The 23822-nt window shown below is 45.7% G+C and overlaps 1 protein-coding gene across 1 annotated transcript; it reads right to left on the reverse strand.

The window, feature by feature from the left end:
* Nucleotides 1–1587: 1587 nt before the first annotated feature.
* Nucleotides 1588–20918, reverse strand: LOC139155983 (ral guanine nucleotide dissociation stimulator-like). Its single transcript, XM_070731365.1, has 17 exons — nucleotides 20816–20918; nucleotides 18199–18392; nucleotides 16802–16861; nucleotides 15155–15348; nucleotides 14479–14600; nucleotides 12680–12895; nucleotides 12295–12398; nucleotides 11459–11543; nucleotides 11087–11164; nucleotides 10623–10709; nucleotides 10058–10090; nucleotides 8927–9048; nucleotides 7866–7961; nucleotides 7106–7265; nucleotides 5172–5399; nucleotides 4374–4488; nucleotides 1588–1929 (listed from the first exon to the last, which is right to left on the reverse strand). Exons 4-17 carry the CDS (start codon nucleotides 15342–15344, stop codon nucleotides 1754–1756), a joined length of 1812 nt encoding a protein of 603 aa, XP_070587466.1. The 5' UTR covers nucleotides 15345–15348; nucleotides 16802–16861; nucleotides 18199–18392; nucleotides 20816–20918; the 3' UTR covers nucleotides 1588–1753.
* Nucleotides 20919–23822: the final 2904 nt, after the last annotated feature.

Here is a 23822-nt window from a genome sequence, read left to right on the forward strand (position 1 = left end):
CTGTGGCGGCTTTCCCAGCAGTGGTTACGGCCAGAAGCGCGTAGCAAAGAGGAAATTATGGAGCTGCTGGTGGTTGAGCAGTTCCTGAAGATACTCCCTGAGGAGATCCAGACCTTGGTACGTGAATGCCAGCCGGAAAACGGCAAGGAAGCGGTGGCCCTGGCAGAGAGATTCCAGCTCCATTTTGAGTCCAAGAGGCAACGGGACCAAGAACGTGTTACCTCAGATAACATGGTTGTAGATTCTCCTCAAGAAGACTTGACTGTGGATCAGAGACAACTTTGCATAAAAGACAATCGAGAAAATCCTAGGAAGGTTGGCTTATTAGGTACAGAAACACATCTCCAGCTGAGGAAGAGAGCCAGATCAGACCCGAAGGAGCAGATTCTGCCCAAACAGGATGGCGAACACGGTGGGGCGGCTGCCAAGCAGATGAAGCTGAACAATAGCGTAGAAGAGCAAGAAATGGCCGAAACTAGAAAGAAAGCCAAAGAAATGCCCACCTCTGTGCCGGGAAAGAAAGATGGGAAAGCCAAGGGGCACGGAAGGTCCGTTCCCAGTTATAAAGTGGCCGGGGAAAACCAGACGGAAAAAGAAGCTAAGGTTAAAGGCAGGGGGCGAGTTTCCGAAGCCGTGAACGGGATTCTGCCGGAGCAGAAAGCATCGGCTAGTCTTGGGTCGTCTCAGCTGGCTTTTGGCAAGGATGCAACTGGGTCCAGCCCCCAACCGGGCCACGATGGCCATGGGTCTCCTGACGTAGACAGACCTTCCTTTAGTGACAGCATTGAGATTTTACTGGATTCTCCCTAGAGTGGAAATAGCAGTGGTGACACAGCCCAAGACGGTGGGGCCGGTTCCAGGATGCTACCCCCCTGTGTGGGCTGTACCATGTTGAAAGCTGAGCTGGATACAGTCCGTGAAGAGCTCCAATTAACCCAAGCTTCCACCCTGTATGGGTTGAGCGGCACCTCTTTTCGGGACTTATCGGAGGCTCCTGGCACTATTGTACGAGTCCTGAACAATACAATCCCTTTGCCAGGAACAAACGCTCCCCAGAACATTGCTGAAATCCCTAGTAGGCCAGCATGGCGAGAGAGAAAGCGTCTCTGAATTTTTGCATGGGCCGAATGTAACCCCTCCTCTCCAAGTTCAAGAAATTCAGCAGCAATATTAGAAGCGCCTGATTTAAAAGGAGACTGAAAGCACCCTTTGCTCCTGATTGCCTGAGACTTACAACTATCCCTGTCCGTGTTTCCTTATCCCTTTCCCATCCTAATGGATTGCTTAGACTACAGCTGGCTCTGATCCAGATGCTCTCTCACTGCTACAATGCAAATGTTGTCGTTCCTTTACCTTTTTACTCTTACCCTTGGTTTGTTTTATGGGTTTTTTTATATATAGTGTAGTAATTTCTTTCTTCCCTTTCCTGCTTGAGTTTAAATAAAGCGACTGGGAATGATTTAATGTACCCTTTATGGGCAATAAATAGCATGTGCATTGACCCAATTAGCACAGAAGTCTACAAAGAGAAAGCTTCCTTTGAATCCACAAGAAATCAAAGCTCCTGTTTTGGAAAGAAAGCAATGGTTTTATTTATTTATTTTGAAAAATACTTTATTAGTTATTTACATTTAAAAAAGGGAATAAACAATACAACAGTACAACAACAACAACAACAAAAAAAGATGGAAAGGCCCCGGGGTGCTTTTGTGTGTGTGTGCGGGAGCGCAACCTGGCGTCAGGGGGAGGGGGATTAGAAGATGCCTTTGGCGATCTTCCAGCCCCTCTTCTTCATCCTGGGAAGCGTGAAGCTGGAGTCTTGCTTCATGGCGGTCACCCGGCCGGGGACGCGCTTCTTGAGGATGAAGTTGCAAGTGCCCTTTGGCTTCATGGCATAGAAAACGTTGGCATTGTTGGGGATGACGAACTCTAGGGGGAAGAGGGAGAAAGAAAAAAGAAATGATTCCCTACTCCACATCGCTAACCCTAGCCCCAGCAGCAATAGCATTAGCATTTATAGAAACCTAGAAGATTGACGGCCATAGTTCCCTCTAAGCTGAGCAGTGAGCAATCGCTCACTTAAAAATCATCATCAACTCAGAGTTTTCCAAACCTGCCCAGAAGCCGAGAGGGAAAGAGTGAGAGGGAAGGAGAGAGAGAGGAAGAGAGAGAAACAGAATGGGAGTAAGGAAGAGAGAAAGAAAATCAAAATCTAGTTTGAAACTAGCTCAACTATTTAAGTGGCATTTTGATATTGATAGAGTTGCCCTATTATGAGCTCACTGTTATAGACACACAGTACTGTACAGTATTTTATTTTGAAAATCTCTGAGGCAAAACAGGGTGGGTTTTTTATTTGTTTGTTTGTATGTTTATTTATTATTTCTGTGCTGCCCAGTCCCAAAGGGACTGCCGCTCAGACACTATACTATTCCGCCCACCCCCCAAAAAATTAGAGGGAACACTGTTGACGGCAGGAAAAGACCTCCTGGTCCATCTAGTCTGCCCTGATACGACTTCCTGTATTTTATCTTAGGATGGATCTATGTTTATCTCAGGCATGTTTCAATTCAGTGACTGTGGATTTACCAACCACGTCTGCTTATTTATTTTATTATTTATTATTTATTCATCAGATTTGTATGCCGACCCTCTCCGCAGACTCGGGGCGGCTCACAGCAGCAATAATACAATGTAAACAAATCTAATATTTAAGTTTAAGTTAATTTAAAACCCCAATTTAGAAACCAATCATACATACTAACATACCATGCATAAATTTTATAAGCCTAGGGGGAGGGAAAGTCTCAATTCCCCCATGCCTGACGACAGAGGTGGGTTTTAAGGAGCTTACGAAAGGCAAGGAGGGTGGGGGCAACTCTGATATCTGGGGGGAGTTGGAAGTTTGTTCCAATGATCTACTACTCTTTCAGTCAAATAATATTTTCTCACGTTGCTTCAGACTAACCCCAACTAACTTCAGATTGTGCCCCCTTGTTCTTGTGTCCACTCTCCTATTAAGAACACTTCCCTCCTGAACCTTATTTAACCCTTGGACATATTTAAATGTTTCGATCGTGTCCCCTCTTTCCCTTCTGTCCTGCAGACTAGACAGATGGAGTTCATTAATTATATGTTTAGTACGCATGTTGGGTTCATTTTTTTTAGGTTATTAGGGTTTTAATTAATGGTTTTATCATTCAGTTTTATGTTTGACTTCTTCTTTTTTATTGTTGTATTTTATACTGTTGTAAGCTGCACTGAGTCGGATTGGGCAGCATAGAAGTTGAACTAATTAATAGATAGATAGATAGGTAGGTAGATAGATAGATAGATAGATAGATAGATAGATAGATAAGATAGATAGATAGATAGATTAGATAGATAGATAGATAGATAGATAGATAGATTAGATAGATAGATAGATAAAATAGATTAGATAGATTAGATAGATAGATAGATAGATAGATAGATAGATTAGATAGATTAGATAGATAGATAGATAGATTAGATAGATAGATAGATAGATTAGATAGATAGATTAGATAGATAGATAGATAGATAGATAGATAGATAGATAAGATAGATAGATAGATAGATTAGATAGATAGATAGATAGATTAGATAGATAGGTAGATAAAATAGATTAGATAGATTAGATAGATAGATAGATAGATAGATAGATAGATAGATAGAAAGATAGATTAGATAGATTAGATAGATAGATAGATAGATTAGATAGATTAGATAGATAGATAGATAGATTAGATAGATAGATTAGATAGATAGATAGATAGATAGATTAGATAGATTAGATAGATAGATAGATAGATAGATTAGATAGATTAGATAGATAGATAGATAGATAGATTAGATAGATAGATAGATAGATAGATAGATTAGATAGATAGATTAGATAGATTAGATAGATAGATAGATAGATAGATTAGATAGATTAGATAGATAGATAGATAGATAGATAGATTAGATAGATTAGATAGATAGATAGATAGATAGATAGATAGATTAGATAGATTAGATAGATAGATAGATAGATAGATTAGATAGATAGATTAGATAGATAGATAGATAGATAGATTAGATAGATTAGATAGATAGATAGATAGATAGATTAGATAGATTAGATAGATAGATAGATAGATAGATAGATAGATAGATAGATAGATAGTCTTTCCTGATAAGTTTTATGCTTAAGACCTTCCCACCATTTTTGTAGCCCGTCTTTGGACCCGTTCAATTTGATCCACATCTTTTTGTAGGTAAGACCTCCAAACTGGACATACAATTAATCTACACAGTAAATAAATAGCGCTAAAATAAAATCGGAGAATCCAATACGCAACTTTCAGTACCTCTCTTCTTTGAGATGATCTGGGAAAGTTCATAATTCTCTGGCTTATCTTCGTCCAGGTTGTGTTTGTCCATAGCTTTACGAATCACCGCTGGGGCTTTTTCCTGGTTGCTCACCTGGAAGAGAGGTATTTTAAAAAGGCCCAGAGTGAAGCCAAGCCAAGTTCCCTTCATTCCACCGTTAAGGCGGTCGCTATGCTCTCTAATAGTTGCGCTGATGATGTTACCCAGTTGGGTCGCAAAATGTCTGAAAGAAATCCACCAAGCTCAGAGAGCACCAAGGACCCCTCCAGTCCTCCTCCTCCTCCCAATCTCACTCCCTCTAGCACTGATGTTGTTCCCTAGTTGGGCCATGAAACATCTGCAAGAGAACCAGTAAGCTCAGAGCTTCTGTGAATCTTAACAAAGTCCCATTCCCTTCTAACACTGATGAAGTTACCCAGTTGGGTCATGAAAGGCCACCACAGCTTAACTCCGAGCACAAACATTATCTTGAGAACAGCAAGAGGCCGTGTCTCTGTGGTTGTGCAAAAAAGACACGATTTTCACTAGGTGCGGTTCCACACCGATGCTCATTAGGTTCAAGTCTCATCTACAGACAGAGACGAGATTATTATCCCAACCTTCTCGCCTCCAGCAAAGCTTTGGGGCACCTAATGTTGTGGTGGGCTCGCAGGCCCTCTTGAGCCTGATAAACTGGGGCCACCTGGGCACGGTCTTGTTCCATTGGAACCTTTGTTTTTTGAGTTTTAATTCGGGGCTAATTGCCGACTGGCTACGGCGCACGACAGAAGACCTACCAAAATACTTTGATACATGTTTCCATTATCCGTCCCCAATTTGACTCGGATGATACAACAATCGTTGGACTGCTGCTTGGACAAAGGCAACGAGAAGGTTTTGCCGGCAATGGTCGAGACGAACGTTTGTTGTGCAACGGCTAACGTCGCCGGCTGGGAGGATTCGTGGCTTGAACTTGAGCCGAGACCCGATGTATCCACGGAGGAGGTTGAGGGAGATTCCCCGTCCTAGAGAAACGGAAAGACGACGTTGACTATCCAATCAATGAGATCTGCCTATCTTATCCTTTGTCCTCGCTGGGAGACATCTTTGGGGTGCTTACGACAACAGGGACCCCACCATGGTCCAAAGGAAGACGTTGAGAAGGTGGCCTTCTGACGTAGTTCCCCAAACACGGCCAACCCCCCTGAACTCAAGATTCGGCAAAAAATGTTTCTCTCTCTGCATTTTAACAAATCTGTCCGGAAGATGAATAGTTATCTGCTACATTTAATCACTGCTGCTTTTTATCCCCAGGGCTACGGTAGGGATTTCGCTAGCAGCGGTGGCTTTTCTGTCCCGAGGACCAGCTCATAGATTTCCACTGCTCTCCTCTCCTCTGCTTTCTGTGTATCAGGCACAGGACCCAGCTGTTCCTCTTGCTCATTCGCCATTTCCAGAACTGGGGGCTTTTGTCCGTCTGAGAGCTGATGGACAGCCCAGGCTTTGCCCCTCCCTCCCTCCCTCTCCCTACTTCTCTCTCTCCCCCCTCCCTCTCTCTCTCTTCATCTTTCTCTCCACCCTCTCCCTCTCTCCCACTCTCTCTTCATCTCTCTCTTCATCTCACTCTCTCCCTCCTCCTCTCTCCTTCTATCCCCCTCTCCCACACTCTCTTCATCTCTCTCTCCCTCTCTCTCTTCATATCTCTCCCCCTCCCTCTCTCTCTTCCTCTCTCTTCCCCCCTCTGTCTCTTTATCTCTCTCTCCCACCTCTCCATCTCTCCCTCCTTCTCTCTCCTTCTATCCCCCTCTCCCTCTCTCCCACTCTTTTCATCTCTCTCTCCACTCCCTCTCTCCCTCCTTCTCTCCTTCCATCCCCCTCTCCCCCTCTCTCTTCATCTCCCCCCCTGCCCCCCCTCTCTCTCCCTGTGCCAGCTCCATTCCCTCTCACTTTGCCCTGATGCTGACCTGACTCTCCCACCTCCTCCTCTGGTTTGGCTGCGGGAGGGGCTGGTGACTGACAGGCCAAATCAGATAGTTTTGGAGATGGACTCTCCAAACGGTCTCTAAATGTTGCACCTCGGTGGCAAGTGCAGTACTGCAAGCTACTTCTGCTGATCACTGGCTGCCAGCCGTTTGGCAGATCGAATCTCAGTAGGCTCAAAGTTGACTCAGCCTTCCATCCTTCCGAGGTGGGTCAAATGAGGACCCAGATTGTTGGGGGCAAGAGGCTGGTTCTCTAAACCGCTTAGAGATGGCTGTAAGAGCACTAGGGTCTATAAATCTCAGTGCTATTGCCCTTCCTTCCTTCCTTCCTTCCTTCCTTCCTTCCTTCCTTCCTTCCCTTCCCTTCCTTCCCACTGCCAGCACTTCAATCCTCACCAGGCTCAAGGTTGACTCAGCCTTCCATCCTTCTAAGGGGGTCAAATGAGGACCCAGATGGTTGGGGGCAATTACGCTGACCCTCTGTAAAAACTGTTTAGAGAGGGCTGTAAAGCACCACAAAGCGGTATATAAGTCTACAATGCTAGGGCCAAACATCTTCTATTATCTCCTACCCCATGCGACTTCTGGCCCATCGTATCTTCTCAAAGCACCAAGAAGACCATCATCTCCGCGTTCTCATTACCCTGGTTGCTCTAAACTACCACCCCCACGCATCAAAGCCCTCTTATGCTCACCCCCCTTGAAATGGGACCCCCTTGCCATCCCCCCAGGGAGGCAGGGTCCTGTACCTTTTTCTCCTGGACCCAATCAGGCAACTCGGACTCATCGATGGGCTTCATCTCTTCCAGGATAGAGTTGCTGGTACAGGCTAACGAGCTGCCGACAGAATTGACCCAATTGAAGCGAGAGCTGCTCCTGGCACAGGCGTCGCCATTAGGGGACGGGCGGCTGCGGGGAGAAAAGAAGTCCAGCCATAAATGACGGGCGTGGTTTTTAACTCTTGGGATTTGACTGGGTTTTTTAAAAAAATTGTTTTAGGGGGTTTTAATATTATTTGCATGTTTTATTTCTGGTTGGGAGCCACCTAGAATCCCTAGGGAGCATACGAATTGAATTTTTTTTAAAAAAATAGAATAAATAAAAGTCGGGAGAAGTGGGGAGCATGTTCCTGTAATAGATTGCAGGGAGGGAAGGAAGGAAGGAGATGGGAAGGAGAAGGAAGGAGATGAGAATTAGAAGGAAGGAAGGAAGGAAGGGGATGGGAAGGAAGGAGATGGGAATGAGAAGGAAGGAGATGGGAATTAGAAGGAAGGAGATGGGAATGAGAAGGAAGGAGATGGGAATGAGAAGGAAGGAGATGGGAATTAGAAGGAAGGAAGGAAGGAGATGGGAATGAGAAGGAAGGAGATGAGAATTGGAAGGAAGGAAGGAAGGAAGGAAGGAAGGAAGGAAGGAAGAAGCCTCCTTTCAACAGGTCCCGTGTTTCCAGCAGTACCAGGTGGGGCAGCTGCCCTCCTGTGTTGAAGACCCTCCTTCCTTCCCACTTACTCGCTGATTGGCTTAACGCTGCCCGTGGTCTTAAAGGCTTTCACAGTGTTGTTGGCCGTTTCCGACAAGGGTTCGATACCGCACGAAAAGCTGTAGCTGAAAACCAAAAAGCAAGAGAGGACAGTGAGCACCGGGGCCACTTCCAGGAGACTTGGTCTAGTGCGGAAGGCATCAGGCTAGAAAGCTGAAGATGGGGAGTTCAAGTCCTGCCTTAGGCATGAAAGAAAACTAATCACCAGGAGGTGTTGAGTTCTGCCTTAGGCAGGAAAGCCAACCGGGCGAGTTTGGACCAATCACCAGGAGACGGGGAGTTCTAGCCCTGCCTTATGAACGCAAGCCAGCTCTCTTGATTTTGGGTCAATCCCTCTCCTTCAGTTCAACCCAACTCAACGTGTTGTTGTGGGACAAATAAGAGGCGGAAGGTGTGTTGGGTCTGTTCACAGCCTTAATTTGCAAAAATAATCAGGCAGGATACAAAGAAAGAAAAATATTTCTTGGCTTGACAAGAAGTCCTAAATTTATTTTCTTTCTTCTTTCTTTCTTTCTTTCTTTCTTTCCTTTCTTTCTTTCCTTCTTTCTTTCTTTCCTTTCTTTCCTTCCCTCTTTCTTTCCTTCTTTCTTCTTTCTTTCCTTTTTTCTTTCTTCTTTCTTTTCTTTCTTTCCTTCTTTCTTTCCTTCCTTCTTTCTTTCCTTCTTTCTTTCTTTCCTTCTTTCTTTCTTTCCTTCCTTCCTTCTTTCTTTAATTCTTTTCTTTCTTTCATTCTTTCTTTCCTTCCTTCTTTCTTTCCTTCTTTCTTTCTTTCCTTCCTTCTTTCTTTCCTTCTTTCTTTCCTTCCTTCTTTCCTTTCTTTTTTCTTTCTTTCTTTTGTGACTTGTTTATTGCCCATGTCCAAAATGGACTCTGAGTGGCTGACAGCAATACTAGCAATAAAAATACTAGCAATAAAAACAAAAAAGCCTTAACTCACACACACATCTATCCATTCATATATATAAAACAATTTTAAAAATAATACAACCGCTATTTGCAGCCCGGGAGAAGAACGGAGCCCTCTTCTTACCTCTCGGCTTCACTTAGCTGTTCCAATTCCTGAAACCAAGTCTTGAAATGATTGTTCTCAATGAAGTTGTAATTATTACAAGCCGACTGGAGCAACTTGATCTGGGCAATGACTTCAAACTCCTGCAGGGAGCAACCAAGATGTTTGGGCGTGTTTGCGTTTAAAGGGGGAGAAAATAGCGGTGGGTTTCAAATTTTTTAACTGCCGATGCTGTGGGCCTAGCAGGGAACGGATGCTACAAACTCCCCATTTCCTCCCAACCAGCTGGGAATCGGGAGGCAGAGAATAGATGAGGGCAGGGCCGACCAAAAGTGGTATTTACGTTGTCCGAGCTACTCAAAATTTCCACTACCGGTTCTCCAAACTACTGAAAATTTCCGCCCGCCAATCAAAGCCAGCATCACTTTGGCGAAGAGGTCATTCCAAATTTCTGACTTTGAACTGCTGCCTTCCTCTTTCTCGAGATAACCGCACAAATCCCAGTGGCCGATAAGGTCCCACAGAGTTAGCCTTCTCCGGGTCCCGTCGACTAAACAATGTCGTTTGGCGGGCCCCAGGGGAAGAGCCTTCTCTGTGGCGGCCCCGGTCCTCTGGAACCAACTCCCCCCCCCCGGAGATTAGAGCTGCCCCCACCCTCCCTGTCTTTTGTAAACTACTCAAGACTCATTTATACCGCCAGGCATGGGGGAGTTGAGATAGCTCTTCCCCCTAGGCCATTACAAGTTATGCATGGTAAGTTTGTGTGTATATTTGGTTTTATAATAGGGGTTTTTAGTTGTTTTTTTATTATTGGATTGTACATGTTGTGTTTATTATTGCTGTTAGCCGCCCCGAGTCTGCGGAGAGGGGTGGCATACAAATCCAATAAATTATTATTAAATTATTAATTATAATACAGGGGGTTCTTTGGCTAATGACAATTCATTTAGTGGCCCAGATGACAAGCAATATCAATGGGGCAGACAGGTTTACTTTACAACGTTGTTACTATCTGGGATTCGCTTAACGCCCGTGGCAAGAAAGATTGTACAAAGGGTTTTTTAAAAAAGCACTCAAGTGTCTCGTTTAGCAGCAGGAATTTTGAGTGCTCGATCGTGGTCGTAAATCCGGGAATAATTGCAAATGACTGACCTTTCTTCTTTTCTCAAAGTTGATTAGATTTCCCTAAAAAAGAAAGAAAGAACCCAGATCCTTAACATTCCATGTTCTGAATAATAATAATAATAATAATAATAATAATAATAATAATAATAATAATAATAGTTTATTAGATTTGGATGCAAAGCAGACTCAGCAAAGATAGCAAGGATCGCGATGTATTTATTTGCAACCAGAGGCTAGACTTTTTTTTTTTTAAGGCGTTCAAGTCAAGTAAAATACGTTTCGACGATGAGGAATCTGACAGGCAACCAGAACGATCTTAATTCATTTAATTTAATTTAATTATAGAAACATAGAAACATAGAAACATAGAAGTCTGACGGCAGAAAAAGACCTCCTGGTCCATCTAGTCTGCCCTTATACTATTTTCTGTATTTTATCTTAGGATGGATATATGTTTATCCCAGGCATGTTTAAATTCAATTACTGTGGATTTATCTACCACGTCTGCTGGAAGTTTGTTCCAAGGATCTACTACTCTTTCAGTCAAATAATATTTGGTTTATAAGCCGCCCAGGCTAGGAGGAGAACCTACCTCCAATTTATCCTTCATGAAGGTGTCCAGCATCACCAGGTCAGTCAAGAAGGTGCCCAGGTAAGGAATGGTGCTTTGCATTACACCCTGGAATGGAAAAAGGGAAAATTAGGAAGAGGAATGGAGGCAGGAGAAACAGCAAAAAAAGGGACATCCTCGGTCAGTCCAAACCACGGCTGTCCCAACGGTGCTTTCGCAAAAGGCAGCTGCATTTTTGTTCCGCCTCGAAAGACGTTTCCCTTCTACCCCGAGATGCTTCCCCAGTTCCAGACAGAAGTTTCACTTGCTTGGAGTTATATTGTGTTGTTTAAGTGTCCCCTTTACTCTTTGGAGCAGTGTATTTTACTCTTTTGTTATTGCCTACGACTGCACGCCCTCCAGAGTCCACTCGGAATTGGGCGGGCTTAGAAGTGAAATAAATAAAATAAATTAAAATAAATTAAATGAGATTCCTGCGTCCTCACCATTTCTTCTTGATGCTGCAGGCGCTTCAGATCAGTTTTGGAGTGGATCTCCAGGGTGGCAAATTTGGAGGTCCCTTCCTGAAAGTGGGGTTTGAAAGAGAAGTCACGGTGAATGGAACCAGCTCTGGACCAGAAATCGGAGGCAAAACCCATTCATACCTCCGGGACCGCCTTCTGCCGCACGAGCCGCAGCGACAGATTAGGTCCCACAGAGTTGGCCTTCTCCGGGTTCCGTCGACGAAACAATGTCGTCTGGCGGGACCCAGGGGAAGAGCCTTCTCTGTGGCGGCCCCGACCCTCTGAGGGTCTGGTCAAGCCGTTCTTTTCCCCACTTTCCGGAGAAAACACCAATTCTAACCGAGGGACCTTTACCTTAATAAGCAGCTCCCTGCTCAATGAATAATTGTTATCGTCCGAAAAGATTTCAGATAATTCGCGGAAGACGCGGCGGCTTTCCCTGCGAAAGGAAGGAAGAGTTAATATTACAATTAATTATATTAACAATTAATATTAACGGTTGAGGTTTTGGTCAGGTTGGGTGCATACGTTGATGTTATATGGAATTTGGCGTGTTTCATTTGTCTATGCAGTCTATGCGCCTCTACTTACGAACTTAATTCATTCTGTGACCAAGTTCTTAAGTAGAAACGTTTGTAAGAAGAAGCAATTTTTCGCCAAAGGAATCAATGTCAAGGCAAATAATGCGTGCAATTGGGGAAACCACAGGGAGGGTGGACGCCCTGTTTCCTCCCAGGAGATTCCTAGAGAGGCCCCACGGAGGCTTCTCCCTGACTTTTCCGGCCATGTTTCCTCCCAGGAGATTCCTGGAGAGGCCCCACGGAGGCTTCTCCCCGCCTTTTCCGGCCCTTTTCCCTCCCAGGAGATTCCTAGGGAGGCCCCACAGAGGCTTCTCCCTGACTTTTCCGGCCCTGTTCCCTCCCAGGAGATTCCTAGGGAGGCCCCACGGAGGCTTCTCCCCGACTTTTCCAGCCCTGTTTCCTCCCAAGAGATTCCTAGGGGAGGCCCCACAGAGGCTTCGGAAAGGGGCGGCATACAAATCTAATAAATAAATGAAATAAATAAGTAAGTAAATAAATAAATAAGTAAATCGCAAATAAGTAAATAAATTTGGGAAGCGTTGGCATGAAGACCGGTAAGGGGATAACAGGCGCTCATCTGCAGGGCCTTGTCCTCTTCTCTGGACTCACCGCGATACTTCATCCCAGGTTTTCTTCAGCCTATGAATGGCGTAGCTCTGGAGGGCGGAAACGATGGCATGGAGGGAAGAAGAGTTCTTCAGGATTCGGCATGACTGCAGAGGGGAGGGGGGGTGGTTTGGAAAAAACGACAGGTGCCAATCAGCTGCTCGGATCGATGTCTTATGTCTACGGCGGTGCTTCTCCAATAGTGACATGGGTCTCTCTGGCGTGGCGCGATGCCAGAGGGGCGCGTGACCCCGAGGGAAGATGGTGGTGGGTTTTTCCCGCAGGGAGTAGGGGTTTTTTGCTGCACCGAACTACGGCGCCCAACGCAGAGCAGGAGACTCGAAGTGGGGAAAAGAGAGAGGGGAGCCCGTTGGATCCTGTAACGTACCTGGGCGATTTCGATCCAGCGCTCTAGCACTTTGGCTCTCTCCTGGGGCTTCAGCGTCTTGTCCTTCAGGCAGGTGACGATGACGCAATTGGTGACGGTGTTGAACTGGGCGATGGTGGCCCGGATGGTGGGGGCCAAATGCTCCTTCCCTTCCTTGTCCCGCTGGGACCAGATGGAGCCCAGGCAGTGATAAGGAACCACTTTCATAAAGAGGTCCTGCGTCAGGGGGGAGGGGGAAAAGGTTAGGGATCACTTCAAAGGAAGGAGGCACGGATGCGAGGACCGCCGGGACTTATATATAAATATTCAAATCCAGGTTCAAATCCCAGGAAAAGAGAGTGGGGCTACCTGTTCTGTCTGGGTGCCCCCAGACGTCAACACCAACTGAAAAAAGCAGCCAGACAGGCTGGTAAAAAGCAAAGTCACTTTATATTTGTGAAAACAAACACAGAGAAAAAACTGTTCTTACAAACTGGGATGCTAGGAGGCTTCACAGAAAAGTCACGACGGCCAGACAATACAACAGGCTTCTTGCTGGCACACACATCACTGTAGAGAATAAAACCCATGCTTCCCCCCAATGGTTTCAGCCCTCAAGGCCACAAGACAGAATCAGAGACGCCAAAGATCGCAGCCAGGTCACAGGACTCCAAAACGATAATTCTCCACAATACAGGAAGGGCGGGCCTGCCTTTTCAGCCTTTCTGGGGAGAACCACACCCAAACCCAGCTGTTGCCTATTAGGGATGGAAATACCTGGCTAATTGTCCCCTTCGTTGTGTTGCTCTTCTCTGCCTGAGATCGATGATGGCTTGTGCGTTCTCATCTAAGGACTCCAGGCTACTCGCTGGGGAGAGCTCCACCCCGGGGGTCTCAGGCTGTTCTCCCTCTTCCTCGGCCTGACATTCCTCCTCCCCGTCTGCCTGGGCTTCCTCCTCCTCCTCCTGTTCCTCGTCCTCCCCCTCTGAGCATGGAGCCGGCAGAGGTCCAGCCGTTTCCTGAGGAGCCTCAGACTGAATCACAACACTACCCGATGAAGGCAATCTCACACTACTGACTAGAGCCTACAAAACGTTTGCCAGACCCATCCTCGAATACAGCTCATCTGTCTGGAACCCATACCACATCTCGGACATCAACACTCTCGAAAGCGTCCAAAGATATTTCACCAGAAGAGCCCTTCACTCCTCCACTCGAAACAGAAGACCCTACGGAAAGAGACTAACTATCCTGGGTCTTGAAAGCTTAGAACTGTGGCGCCTAAAACACGATTTAAGTATTGCCCACAAGATCATATGCTGCAACGTCCTTCCGGTCAACGACTACTTCAGCTTCAACCGCAACAACACAAGAGCACGCAACAGATTCAAACTTAATATTAACCGCTCTAAACTTGACTGTAAAAAACATGACTTTAACAATCGAGTTGTCGAAGCGTGGAACTCATTACCGGACTCAATAGTGTCAACCCCTAACCCCCAACACTTCTCCCTTAGACTCTCCATGACTGACCTCTCCAGGTTCCTAAGAGGCCAGTAAGGGGCGTACATAGGTGCACTGGTGTGCCTAACGTCCCCTGTCCAATTGTCTTTCCTTTATCTCATATATCATATACATTCTCTCCCTCTCATCTAGTTCTCTTCTTTTTACTTACTATCTTTATATATATTACTTAATGTCTATTCTCTTGTGTGTGTGTGTGTGTTTTGTTGTTTGCATTTTGTGTGTTTAAGTAAAGTCTATTTTTAATTTTTTTTTTTTAAATGAATATCTCTGGTTTCAGTTGCCGCTGGACTTACAGCATCCATCCGGGTCAACTGCTCAGCAATCATATATATAGAAAAAGACTGGAATTCGAACTTGACGTCGGTCAAGCAAATCTCGCCCTCCACTCCCTGTAGGCTTCTGGGAATTGGCCAATCTGCAGCAGCAAAAAAAACCAAAAAAGGCATCAAGCAACAGACGAACAGTTAAGTTTTTTAACTTAACTTAAAATTGTAATTGGATTGGTGGGCGTTGGATTTGTTACTATGCATTGTTTTTACTATTGTTGTGAGCCGCCCCGAGTTTGCGGAGAGGGGCGGCATATAAATCCAATAAAACTAATGTAATCTAATCTATGTTGTGAGCCGCCCCGAGTCTTCGGAGAGGGGACGGCATACAAATCTAATAAACTATAAACTATAACTATAAAAGATTTGGCAGTAAACAAATAGGCTATATCAAGTGGGAGGTGAGAAAAGTTTGAAATTGGCTTGTTCTCTCGATTTGTCTTTTTTATATTATTATTCTAGTCTCCTGGACCCAGCAGGGGGCCGGGGAAGCTGTTTTCGCCCTCCCCGGGCATTGAGTGATGAGTCTGGGCACTGGGGCACGCACCCACGCTCTTTCGGCACCCGAGGGAACAAAGGTTCACCGTCCCTGCCCTAGGAGAACCAACTCCAGATTTGGGGAAGTCGTTACTCAGCTGCTCACCATCATTTACGGTCTGGGTGGCCTTTTTCTCCCAGAACTTGGAGTAGAGGATTCGCGCCCGAGTCTCCAAATCCGAGCCAGGGATGAAGCGACCGATGTAGCTGATCATCTGCTTAAGGCAGGTGTAATCCGGTGGGCTTTGAAAGTCTTCGGGGTACAGGTCAATCCAGGCTCCCAGGATGGACGACATAGTCCTGGGGGATTAAGAGGGAGAAGGAGGCTGAGAACTTTGGACAGCTTTGTTTATGGAAGAGAGGATAATTGGGTTGCTCGGGGGGGTCGAAATAGGGGGCCCTTGGGGTTCCCTGAACTTGATGGTTTTCTTGCAGGTGTTTCATGGCCCAACTCGGTAACATCGTCAGCGCTAGGAGGATATGCGGAGAGGAGGAGGAGGAGAAAGTGGAAAAAAGAAGGAGAAAGGGGAGAAGAGGGAGCAGGAGGAGGAGGAAGGAGAAAAAGGAGGAGGAGGAGGAGGAGGAGAAGAAGAAGAAGAAAGGAAGGAGAAGAAAGGAAGGAGAAGAAGAAAAGAAGGACAAGGAGGAGGAGGAAGAGGAAAAAAGAAGGAGGAAGGGGAGAAGAAGGAGCAGGAGGAGGAGGAAGGAGAAAAAGGAGGAGGAGGAGAAGGAGGAGGAGGAGGAGAAGAAGATGATGAAGAAGAAAGGAAGGAGAAGAAAGGAAGGAGAAGAAAGGAAGGAGAAGAAAAGAAGGACAAGGAGGAGGAGGAAGAGGAAAAAAGGAGGAAGGGGAGAAGAAGGAGCAGGAGAAGGAGGAAGGAGAAAAAGGAGGAGGAGGAGAAGGAGGAGGAGGAGGAGAAGAAGATGATGAAGAAGAAAGGAAGGAGAAGAAAAGAAGGACAAGGAGGAGGAGGAAGAGGAAAAAAGAAGGAGGAAGGGGAGAAGAAGGAGGAGAAGGAGAAAAAGGAGGAGGAGGAGAAGAAGAAGAAGAAGAAAAGAAGGACAAGAAGGAGGAAGAGGAAAAAAGGAGGAGGAGGAAGAAAAGAAGAAGGAGGAGGAGGAAGAGGAAGAAGGAGCAGGAGGAGAAGGAGAAAAAGGAGGAGAAGGAGAAGAAGAAGAAGAAGAAGAAGAAGAAGAAGAAGAAGAAGAAGAAGAAGAAGAAGAAAGGAAGAAGAAGAAAGGAAGGAGAAGAAAGGAAGGAGAAGAAGAAAAGAAGGACAAGGAAGAGGAGGAAAAGGAAAAAAGAAGGAGGAAGGGGAGAAAAAGGAGGAGAAGGAGAAGAAGAAGATGAAGAAGAAGAAGAAGAAGAAAGGAAGGAGAAGAAGAAGAAAAGAAGGACAAGAAGGAGGAAGAGGAAAAAAGGAGGAGGAGGAAGAAAAGAAGAAGGAGGAGGAGGAAGAGGAGGAGCAGAAGGAGAGGGAGAAGGAGAAGAAGCAAAGTCAATAAGGAAGCCAGATCCACTTAACAACTACAGTGAGAAAAGTCATAACATGGGGCAAAACTCCCTATAAAAAATGTCCCATTGGGGGCTCAATTGGAAGGGCAAATGGAAGGACACCTGTGTACTTTGAAAGCTATGATTCCCCCTGGGTTGGGAGGAGCGTGGTGGTGCAGTTTCCCCCCTCCCTTCCCTGGGGAAAACACCTTGATGTCTAGAAACTTGAAAAGTGAGACAATACGAACTGGCGCTTACTTTTTCAACTTCGCACGCTCTTCCGTATTTCCATTGTGTTGGTTGCCGATCTTCTCATACCTAAATAGAAAAAAAGGTTAAAAGGTTGTTTATGCAAAACTTACTTTGTCTGTCTGTCTTCAACACTGTTTGTTCGGGTTTTTCCCCATGTAAGATCCAGGGTGTTTTTGCGACGTTTCGATGAGATGACACCCGTCATCTTCAGGCTGATGTTTTGGGCTTTGTGCTGCTGCGAATACAGTCACTTTATTTGCAGCAGCATGGAGCCCAAAATATCAGCCTGAAGATGACGGGTGTCATCTCAGTGAAACATCCCAAAAACATTCTCGATATTACACGGGGGGAAAAACCAAACACACCAAAACCCACGTCTGTCTGTCTGTCTGTCTGTCTGTCTGTCTGTCTGTCTGTCTGTCTGTCTGTCTGTCTAGCTATCTAGCCATCATCTCTCTATCTCTCTGTGTGTCTTATGTATTTATATATTTATATTGATTTATTTATAAACAAATATATATTTATATATATTTACACACACACCCCTGGGTGATAAACTTGGATTGAGAGATGGGGACCGAGCCAAATCGAGAACGGATTAAGATCCCACACTACAAGTAAGCAAACATTTGGGGTTGGGGTTGGGGGGCTGGAGCTAACACAGTAACCTGTCAGACCAGTTTGAGGATAAACTGCATTGGAGGAAAAGAGGAAGCCGTTTTATTCCACGGAACAAATCATAACATACTTCTGAAGTGTAGGTACGTTTCATGAAAGGGTAGATGGGCAGATTGGTAAAGGTGGTGGGAGAGGAGAAGGAGGAGGGAAAGAAAGAGAGAGAGAGAAAGAAACAAAAGAGGGAGGGAGAGAGGGAAGGGGGAGGAAGGCAGGAAGGAAGGAAATAAGAAAGAGGGAAGGAAGGAAGGAAAAGAAAAGAAGGAAGAGAAAGAACGAAATGAAAGAAGGAAGAGAAAGAAGGAAAAGAAAGGAAGGAAGAGAGAGAAAGAAAGAACGAAAGAACGAAAGAAAGAATGCTTCAAGGGTCTCTCTCTTCCTTCCTTCCTTTCCTCCCTTCCCTTTTTATCGTTCACCTTTGGAATCCATCCTTCATTGCAAGAAGGAAGGAAGGAAGGAAGGAAGGAAGGAAGGAAGGAAGGAAGGAAGGAAACAGATGAGAATAAAAGGAAGGAAAGAAGGATGGGATGGACCGACTGCTTTGCCTGCTTTCTACCTGTTTCCCAAACTCAAACCCTTCCAAGATCCGACAGCCCACCGCCCCCACCAGGGGCCGAAGGTCAAGGCAGCCCCCAAAAGAACGCCAACCCTTTCGGGTAGCTCCCCTGCAGCCCACAAGAGAGGCTACGGCTCAGGTCTGGAAAGGAGGAGGGAGGAAAAAGGATTACCAGCTAAACAGGAGATCCAAGACCTGCTCGGTGGTGGCAAAGGACCTGTAGGTACATAGGAATATGGAGAGGTAGCTCGAGTCTTTGGCCTTGAACCCCAAGAGGAGGTATTCCACCAACTTCTCCAGGGTGCCAGCTTTGACCGTCCGGATTTGGCATGTCTCGTAGATGTTTATGGCTGACTCATTCTCGCCCTGCGGAGATTGGAGAAAATCATGAGGCGGGGAGTTCCAAAGGCTGCCTTAACCAAGGACACTACGGGGTCCGATTGCACAAAGGACTTGCCCCCCTTTTCGGTTTAGGGTCCCACACGGCACGGGGGGAAGCAAACCAACAGTGAGGTGAGTGAGAACCCACACTTGTTAGGGTTGTGTTTTGTGTCGGGGAGGGTGTGTGTGTGTGTGTTTCTATCTGCAGGGATCCACTCAAAATTCTCAACTAGTCCAGACACAACCGTCTGAGCAGGAGTGGGACAGCTTTGACAAGTCCACATGATACCTCTTCTATATGAGCTAGGTGTGATTGAAGATGAGCTAGGTGTGATTCATCAATATGCGGATGATACCCAGCTTTACATCTCCACCCCTTGTCCAGTCGGCGAAGTGGTGGAAGTGATGTGCCGGTGCCTGGAGGCTGTTGGGGCCTGGATGGGTGTCAACAGACTCAAGCTCAACCTGGATAAGACGGAGTGGCTGTGGGTTCTGCCTCCCAAGGACAATCCCATCTGTCCGTCCATCACCCTGGGGGGGGAATTATTGACCCCCTCAGAGAGGGTCCGCAACTTGGGCGTCCTTCTCGATCCACAGCTCACATTAGAACAACATCTCTCAGCTCTGGCGAGGGGGCCGTTTGCCCAGGTTCGCCTGGTGCACCAGTTGCGGCCGTATCTGGACCGGGACTCATTGATCACAGTCACTCAAGCCCTCATCACCTCGAGGTTCGACTACTGCAACGCTCTCTACATGGGGCTACCTTTGAAAAGTGTTTGGAAACTTCAGATCGTGCAGAATGCAGCTGCGAGAGCAGTCATGGGCTTAGCTAGGTATGCCCATGTTTCACCATCACTCCGCAGTCTGCATTGGCTGCCGATCAGTTTCCGGTCACAATTCAAAGTGTTGGTTATGACCTTTAAAGCCCTTCATGGCATTGGACCAGAATATCTCCGAGACCGCCTTCTGCCGCACGAATCCCAGCGACCGATTAGGTCCCACAGAGTGGGCCTTCTCCGGGTCCCGTCAACTAAACAATGTCGGTTGGCGGGCCCCAGGGGAAGAGCCTTCTCTATGGTGGCACCAGCCCTCTGGAACCAACTCCCCCCGGAGATTAGAACTGCCCCTACTCTCCCTGCCTTCCGTAAACTCCTTAAAACCCACCTTTGCCATCAGGCATGGGGGAACTGAAACATCTCCCCCTGGGCATGTTTAATTTATACATGGTATGCTTGTGTGTGTGTTTGTTAGCATATGGGGTTTTTAAATCTTTAAATATTTTAAATTTGTCAGATTACTTATGATTTGTTCCACGTGTTGTGAGCCGCCCTGAGTCTTCGGAGAGGGGCGGCATACAAATCTAAGTAATAAATAAATAAATAAATAAATAAATAAATAAATAAATAAATAAATAAATAAATAAATAAATAAATAAATAAATAAATAAATAAATAAATAAGATACTAACGACGAGCTACAAAACCCAATGTGGCGTAGAGCCTAGAGCAGAGTTTTCCAACCTTGGCAACTTCAAGATATCTGGACTTCAACTCCCAGAATTCCCCAGCCAGCATTCGCTAGCTAGGGAATTCTGGGAGTTGAAGTTCAAATATCTTCAAGTTGCCAAGGTTGGGAAACACTGGCCTAGAGGGATTACAAACCTCTCAGAAAAAAAACATTTCTTCTGAGCTGCTGAAACATTTTGAAGCTGAGGCCCCAGGGAGGCTTCTCTCCGCCTTTTCCGGCCCTGTTTCCTCCCAGGAGATTCCTAAAGAGGCCCCACGGAGGCTTCTCCCCACCTTTTCCCGCCTGGTTTCCTCCCGAGAGATTCCTAGAGAGGCCCCACGGAGGCTTCTCCCTGCCTTTTCCGTCCCGGTTTCCTCCCGGGACATTCCTAGAGAGGCCCCACGGAGGCTTCTCCCCGCCTTTTCCGGCCCTGTTTCCTCCCGGGACATTCCTAGAGAGGCCCCACGGAGGCTTCTCCCCACCTTTTCCCACCTGGTTTCCTCCTGGGACATTCCTAGAAAGGCCCCACGGAGGCTTCTCCCTGCCTTTTCCGGCCCGGTTTCTTCCCGGGACATTCCTAGAGGGGCCCCACGGAGGCTTCTCCCCGCCTTTTCCAGCCCTGTTTCCTCCCAGGAGATTCCTAGAGAGGCCCCACGGAGGCTTCTCCCCACCTTTTCCCGCCTGGTTTCCTCCCGGGAGATTCCTAGAGAGGCCCCACGGAGGCTTCTCCCTGCCTTTTCCGGTTACAGTTTCGGAGGCTCGTGTTTGTAAAGTGGAAAATGGTTCTTGTGAAGAGGCAAAAAAAAAATATCTTGGACACCTGGTTCTTATCTAGAAAACTTCATAAGTGAAGGCGTTTTCCAACCCCGAAGAGGGTAAAATATAAATAAACTCCCGCTCACCCTTTGAATGCCTCCGTAAACTGGGCGATTGACCAGAACTTTCCGGAGAGAAATACTGTAAATCACATTCTCTTCAAACACATCCTCAATATCAGTTGTGGTGTGAAACTAAAAAAGACAGGGAGGGGAAAGAAAAAAAAAACACATTATTTTTCAAAACCGCCAAAGTCCTCGACCTGCGACCGCAACGGAGGGGGACGTTTCTGTGGCTAAGCCAGACCGATGGGAAGGCGGGTGAGTGAGCTTGGCCCTGTTTTAAAGCAGCTTTGCTTGCCACGGTGGTTAAGTCAACCGGCGCAGTGGATGATAAACGAGTAAACTGGTTGTTAAGTGAATCTGCCGCCTCCTTCCCGCCCCCCATGGACTCGGAAGGTCACAAAGGGGGATCACGTGATTCCCCCGGATCACTGCTGCGACTGTCATAAATTTGAGTCAGTTGCCAAACGTCCCAATTTGGATCATACTGCAAAGATTGTGAATTTGAAAACTAACTTCCTTCCTTTCTTCTTCCCTCCCTACTTCCTTCTTTCCTTTCCTGTTTTCCTTCCCCTTCTTCTCTCTTCCTTTCTTCTCTCTTCCTCTCCTTTCCTCTCCTCTTCCCTCCCTTTCTTCTCTCTCCCTTTCCTTTTTCCTTTTCTTTTCCTCCTCTCCCTTTCCCCACTTCCCTTTCCTGTTTTCTATCCTTCTTTCTTTTCCTTCTCTCCCTTTCCTTTCTTCTCTCTTCCTTTCCTTTCTTCTCTTTCTTTCCTTTTATCTTTCCTTTCCTTCCCTCCCGTCCCTTTCTCTTTTTTTCCTTTTCTCCCCCTCCTCTTTCCTTCTCTCCCTTTCCTTTCCTTCCTCTTCCCTTCCCTTCTTTTTTCAGTATGGAATTTGGGGCATGGGGAAGCACACCCCTCTCTTTTGCTTTATGGCCTGGAAATTTCCTTTCCTTTTTTCTTCCCTTTCCTTCTCTCCCGTTCTCTTTCCTTTCCTTTTTTCTTTCCTTTCCTTCTTTCTCTTTCCTTTTTTCTTTCCTTTCCTTCTTCCTCTTTCCTTCCCTTTCTCTTTCCTTTTTTTCTTTCTTTTCCTTCCTTCTCTTTCCTTTTCTTCTTTCTCTTTCCTTCCCTTTCTCTTTCCTTTTTTTCTTTCCTTTCCTTCTTTCTCTTTCCTTCCCTTCTTTCTCTTTCCTTTTTTTCTTTCTTTTCCTTCTTTCTCTTTCCTTCCCTTTCTCTTTCCTTTTTTCTTTCCTTTCCTTCTTTCTCTTTCCTTTCCTTCTTTCTCTTTCCTTTTTTCTTTCCTTTCCTTCTTTCTCTTTCCTTCCCTTTCTCTTTCCTTTTTTTCTTTCCTTTCCTTCTTTCTCTTTCCTTTTTTCTTTCCTTTCCTTCTTTCTCTTTCCTTCCCTTTCTCTTTCCTTTTTTCTTTCTTTTCCTTCTTTCTCTTTCCTTCCGTTTCTCTTTCCTTTTTTTCTTTCCTTTCCTTCTTTCTCTTTCCTTCCCTTTCTCTTTCCTTTTTTCTTTCTTTTCCTTCTTTCTCTTTCCTTCCCTTTCTCTTTCCTTTTTTCTTCCCTTTCCTTCTTTCTCTTTCCTTTTTTTCTTTCCTTTCCTTTCCTTCTTTCTCTTTCCTTTCCTTCTTTCTCTTTCCTTTTTTTCTTTCCTTTCCTTCTTTCTCTTTCCTTCCCTTTCTCTTTCCTTTTTTCCTTTCTTTTCCTTCTTTCTCTTTCCTTCCCTTTCTCTTTCCTTTTTTCTTTCCTTTCCTTCTTTCTCTTTCCATTTTTTCTTTCCTTTCCTTTCCTTGTTTCTCTTTCCCTTTCCTTCTTTTCTCTTTCCTTTTTTTCTTTCCTTTCCTTCTTTCTCCTTCCTTTCCTTCTCTCCCTTTCCTTTCCTTCCTCTTCCCTTCCCTTCTTTTTTCAGTATGGAATTTGGGGCATGGGGAAACACACCCCTCTCTTTTGCTTTATGGCCTGGAAATTTCCTTTCCTTTTTTCTTCCCTTTCCTTTCTCTTTCCTTTTTTTCTTTCCTTTCCTTCTTTCTCTTTCCTTTCCTTCTTTCTCTTTCCTTTTTTCTTTCCTTTCCTTCTTTCTCTTTCCTTCCCTTTCTCTTTCCTTTTTTTTCTTTCTTTTCCTTCTTTCTCTTTCCTTCCCTTTCTCTTTCCTTTTTTCTTTCCTTTCCTTCTTTCTCTTTCCTTTTTTTCTTTCCTTTCCTTCTTTCTCTTTCCTTCCCTTTCTCTTTCCTTTTTTTCTTTCTTTTCCTTCTTTCTCTTTCCTTCCCTTTCTCTTTCTTTTTCTTTCCTTTCCTTCTTTCTCTTTCCTTTTTTCTTTCCTTTCCTTTCCTTCTTTCTCTTTCCTTTTTTTCTTTCCTTTCCTTCTCTCCCTTTCCTTTCCTTCCCTTCCCTTCCTTTCTCCTTCCCTCCCACTTCCCTTCTTTTTTCAGTATGGAATTTGGGGCAGGGCCCCGGGGTGAAGAAGGAATTTGGGGAAAAGCTGCCGTAGATTCGGGGGCACGTGGTTGGTGGGGGGGCTCGTAGATCACGCTGTGCCCCGTTTCTGCTGAGTCGGTTCCCTTTCGCTGCGTTTCTCCGAAACTGGAGGACAAAAATTGAGCCTGGCGAATGGGATGGAGTGGGGAATGGGGTGGGGTGGGACGAAACCGCAGATGCTGGTGAAACTGACCGGACTAAGGACACTATTTTCCTCCCCAAAAATTAAGCTGCAATCTTATACTCCAAAAAATACAGCAATTACTGGCCAGCTGCATTGCAAAATAAAACACCGTGTATGTATGTGTGTATATATATATAAAAGAGACTTTTTCTTAAGTGCCTCTTTGGACCCGAGAGCCATCAAATCTTTCATAATGCGCTTTTGAGGACTAAGGGCTGCGATGACACCCACTTAATGGATTGAGGTACCCACGATGCTGCCCAGAGGTGACTTAAAACCAGCGGCTTTCTAAATCTATCTGATTTAGTAAAAATGTTGGCAGGACCGTTTTCGGATTGCCGAGACCCACAGCCAAAAATTCCCTGATG

Source organism: Erythrolamprus reginae, unplaced genomic scaffold, assembly GCF_031021105.1.
Source record: "Erythrolamprus reginae isolate rEryReg1 unplaced genomic scaffold, rEryReg1.hap1 scaffold_193, whole genome shotgun sequence".
NCBI classification, from domain to species: Eukaryota; Metazoa; Chordata; class Lepidosauria; order Squamata; family Dipsadidae; genus Erythrolamprus; species Erythrolamprus reginae.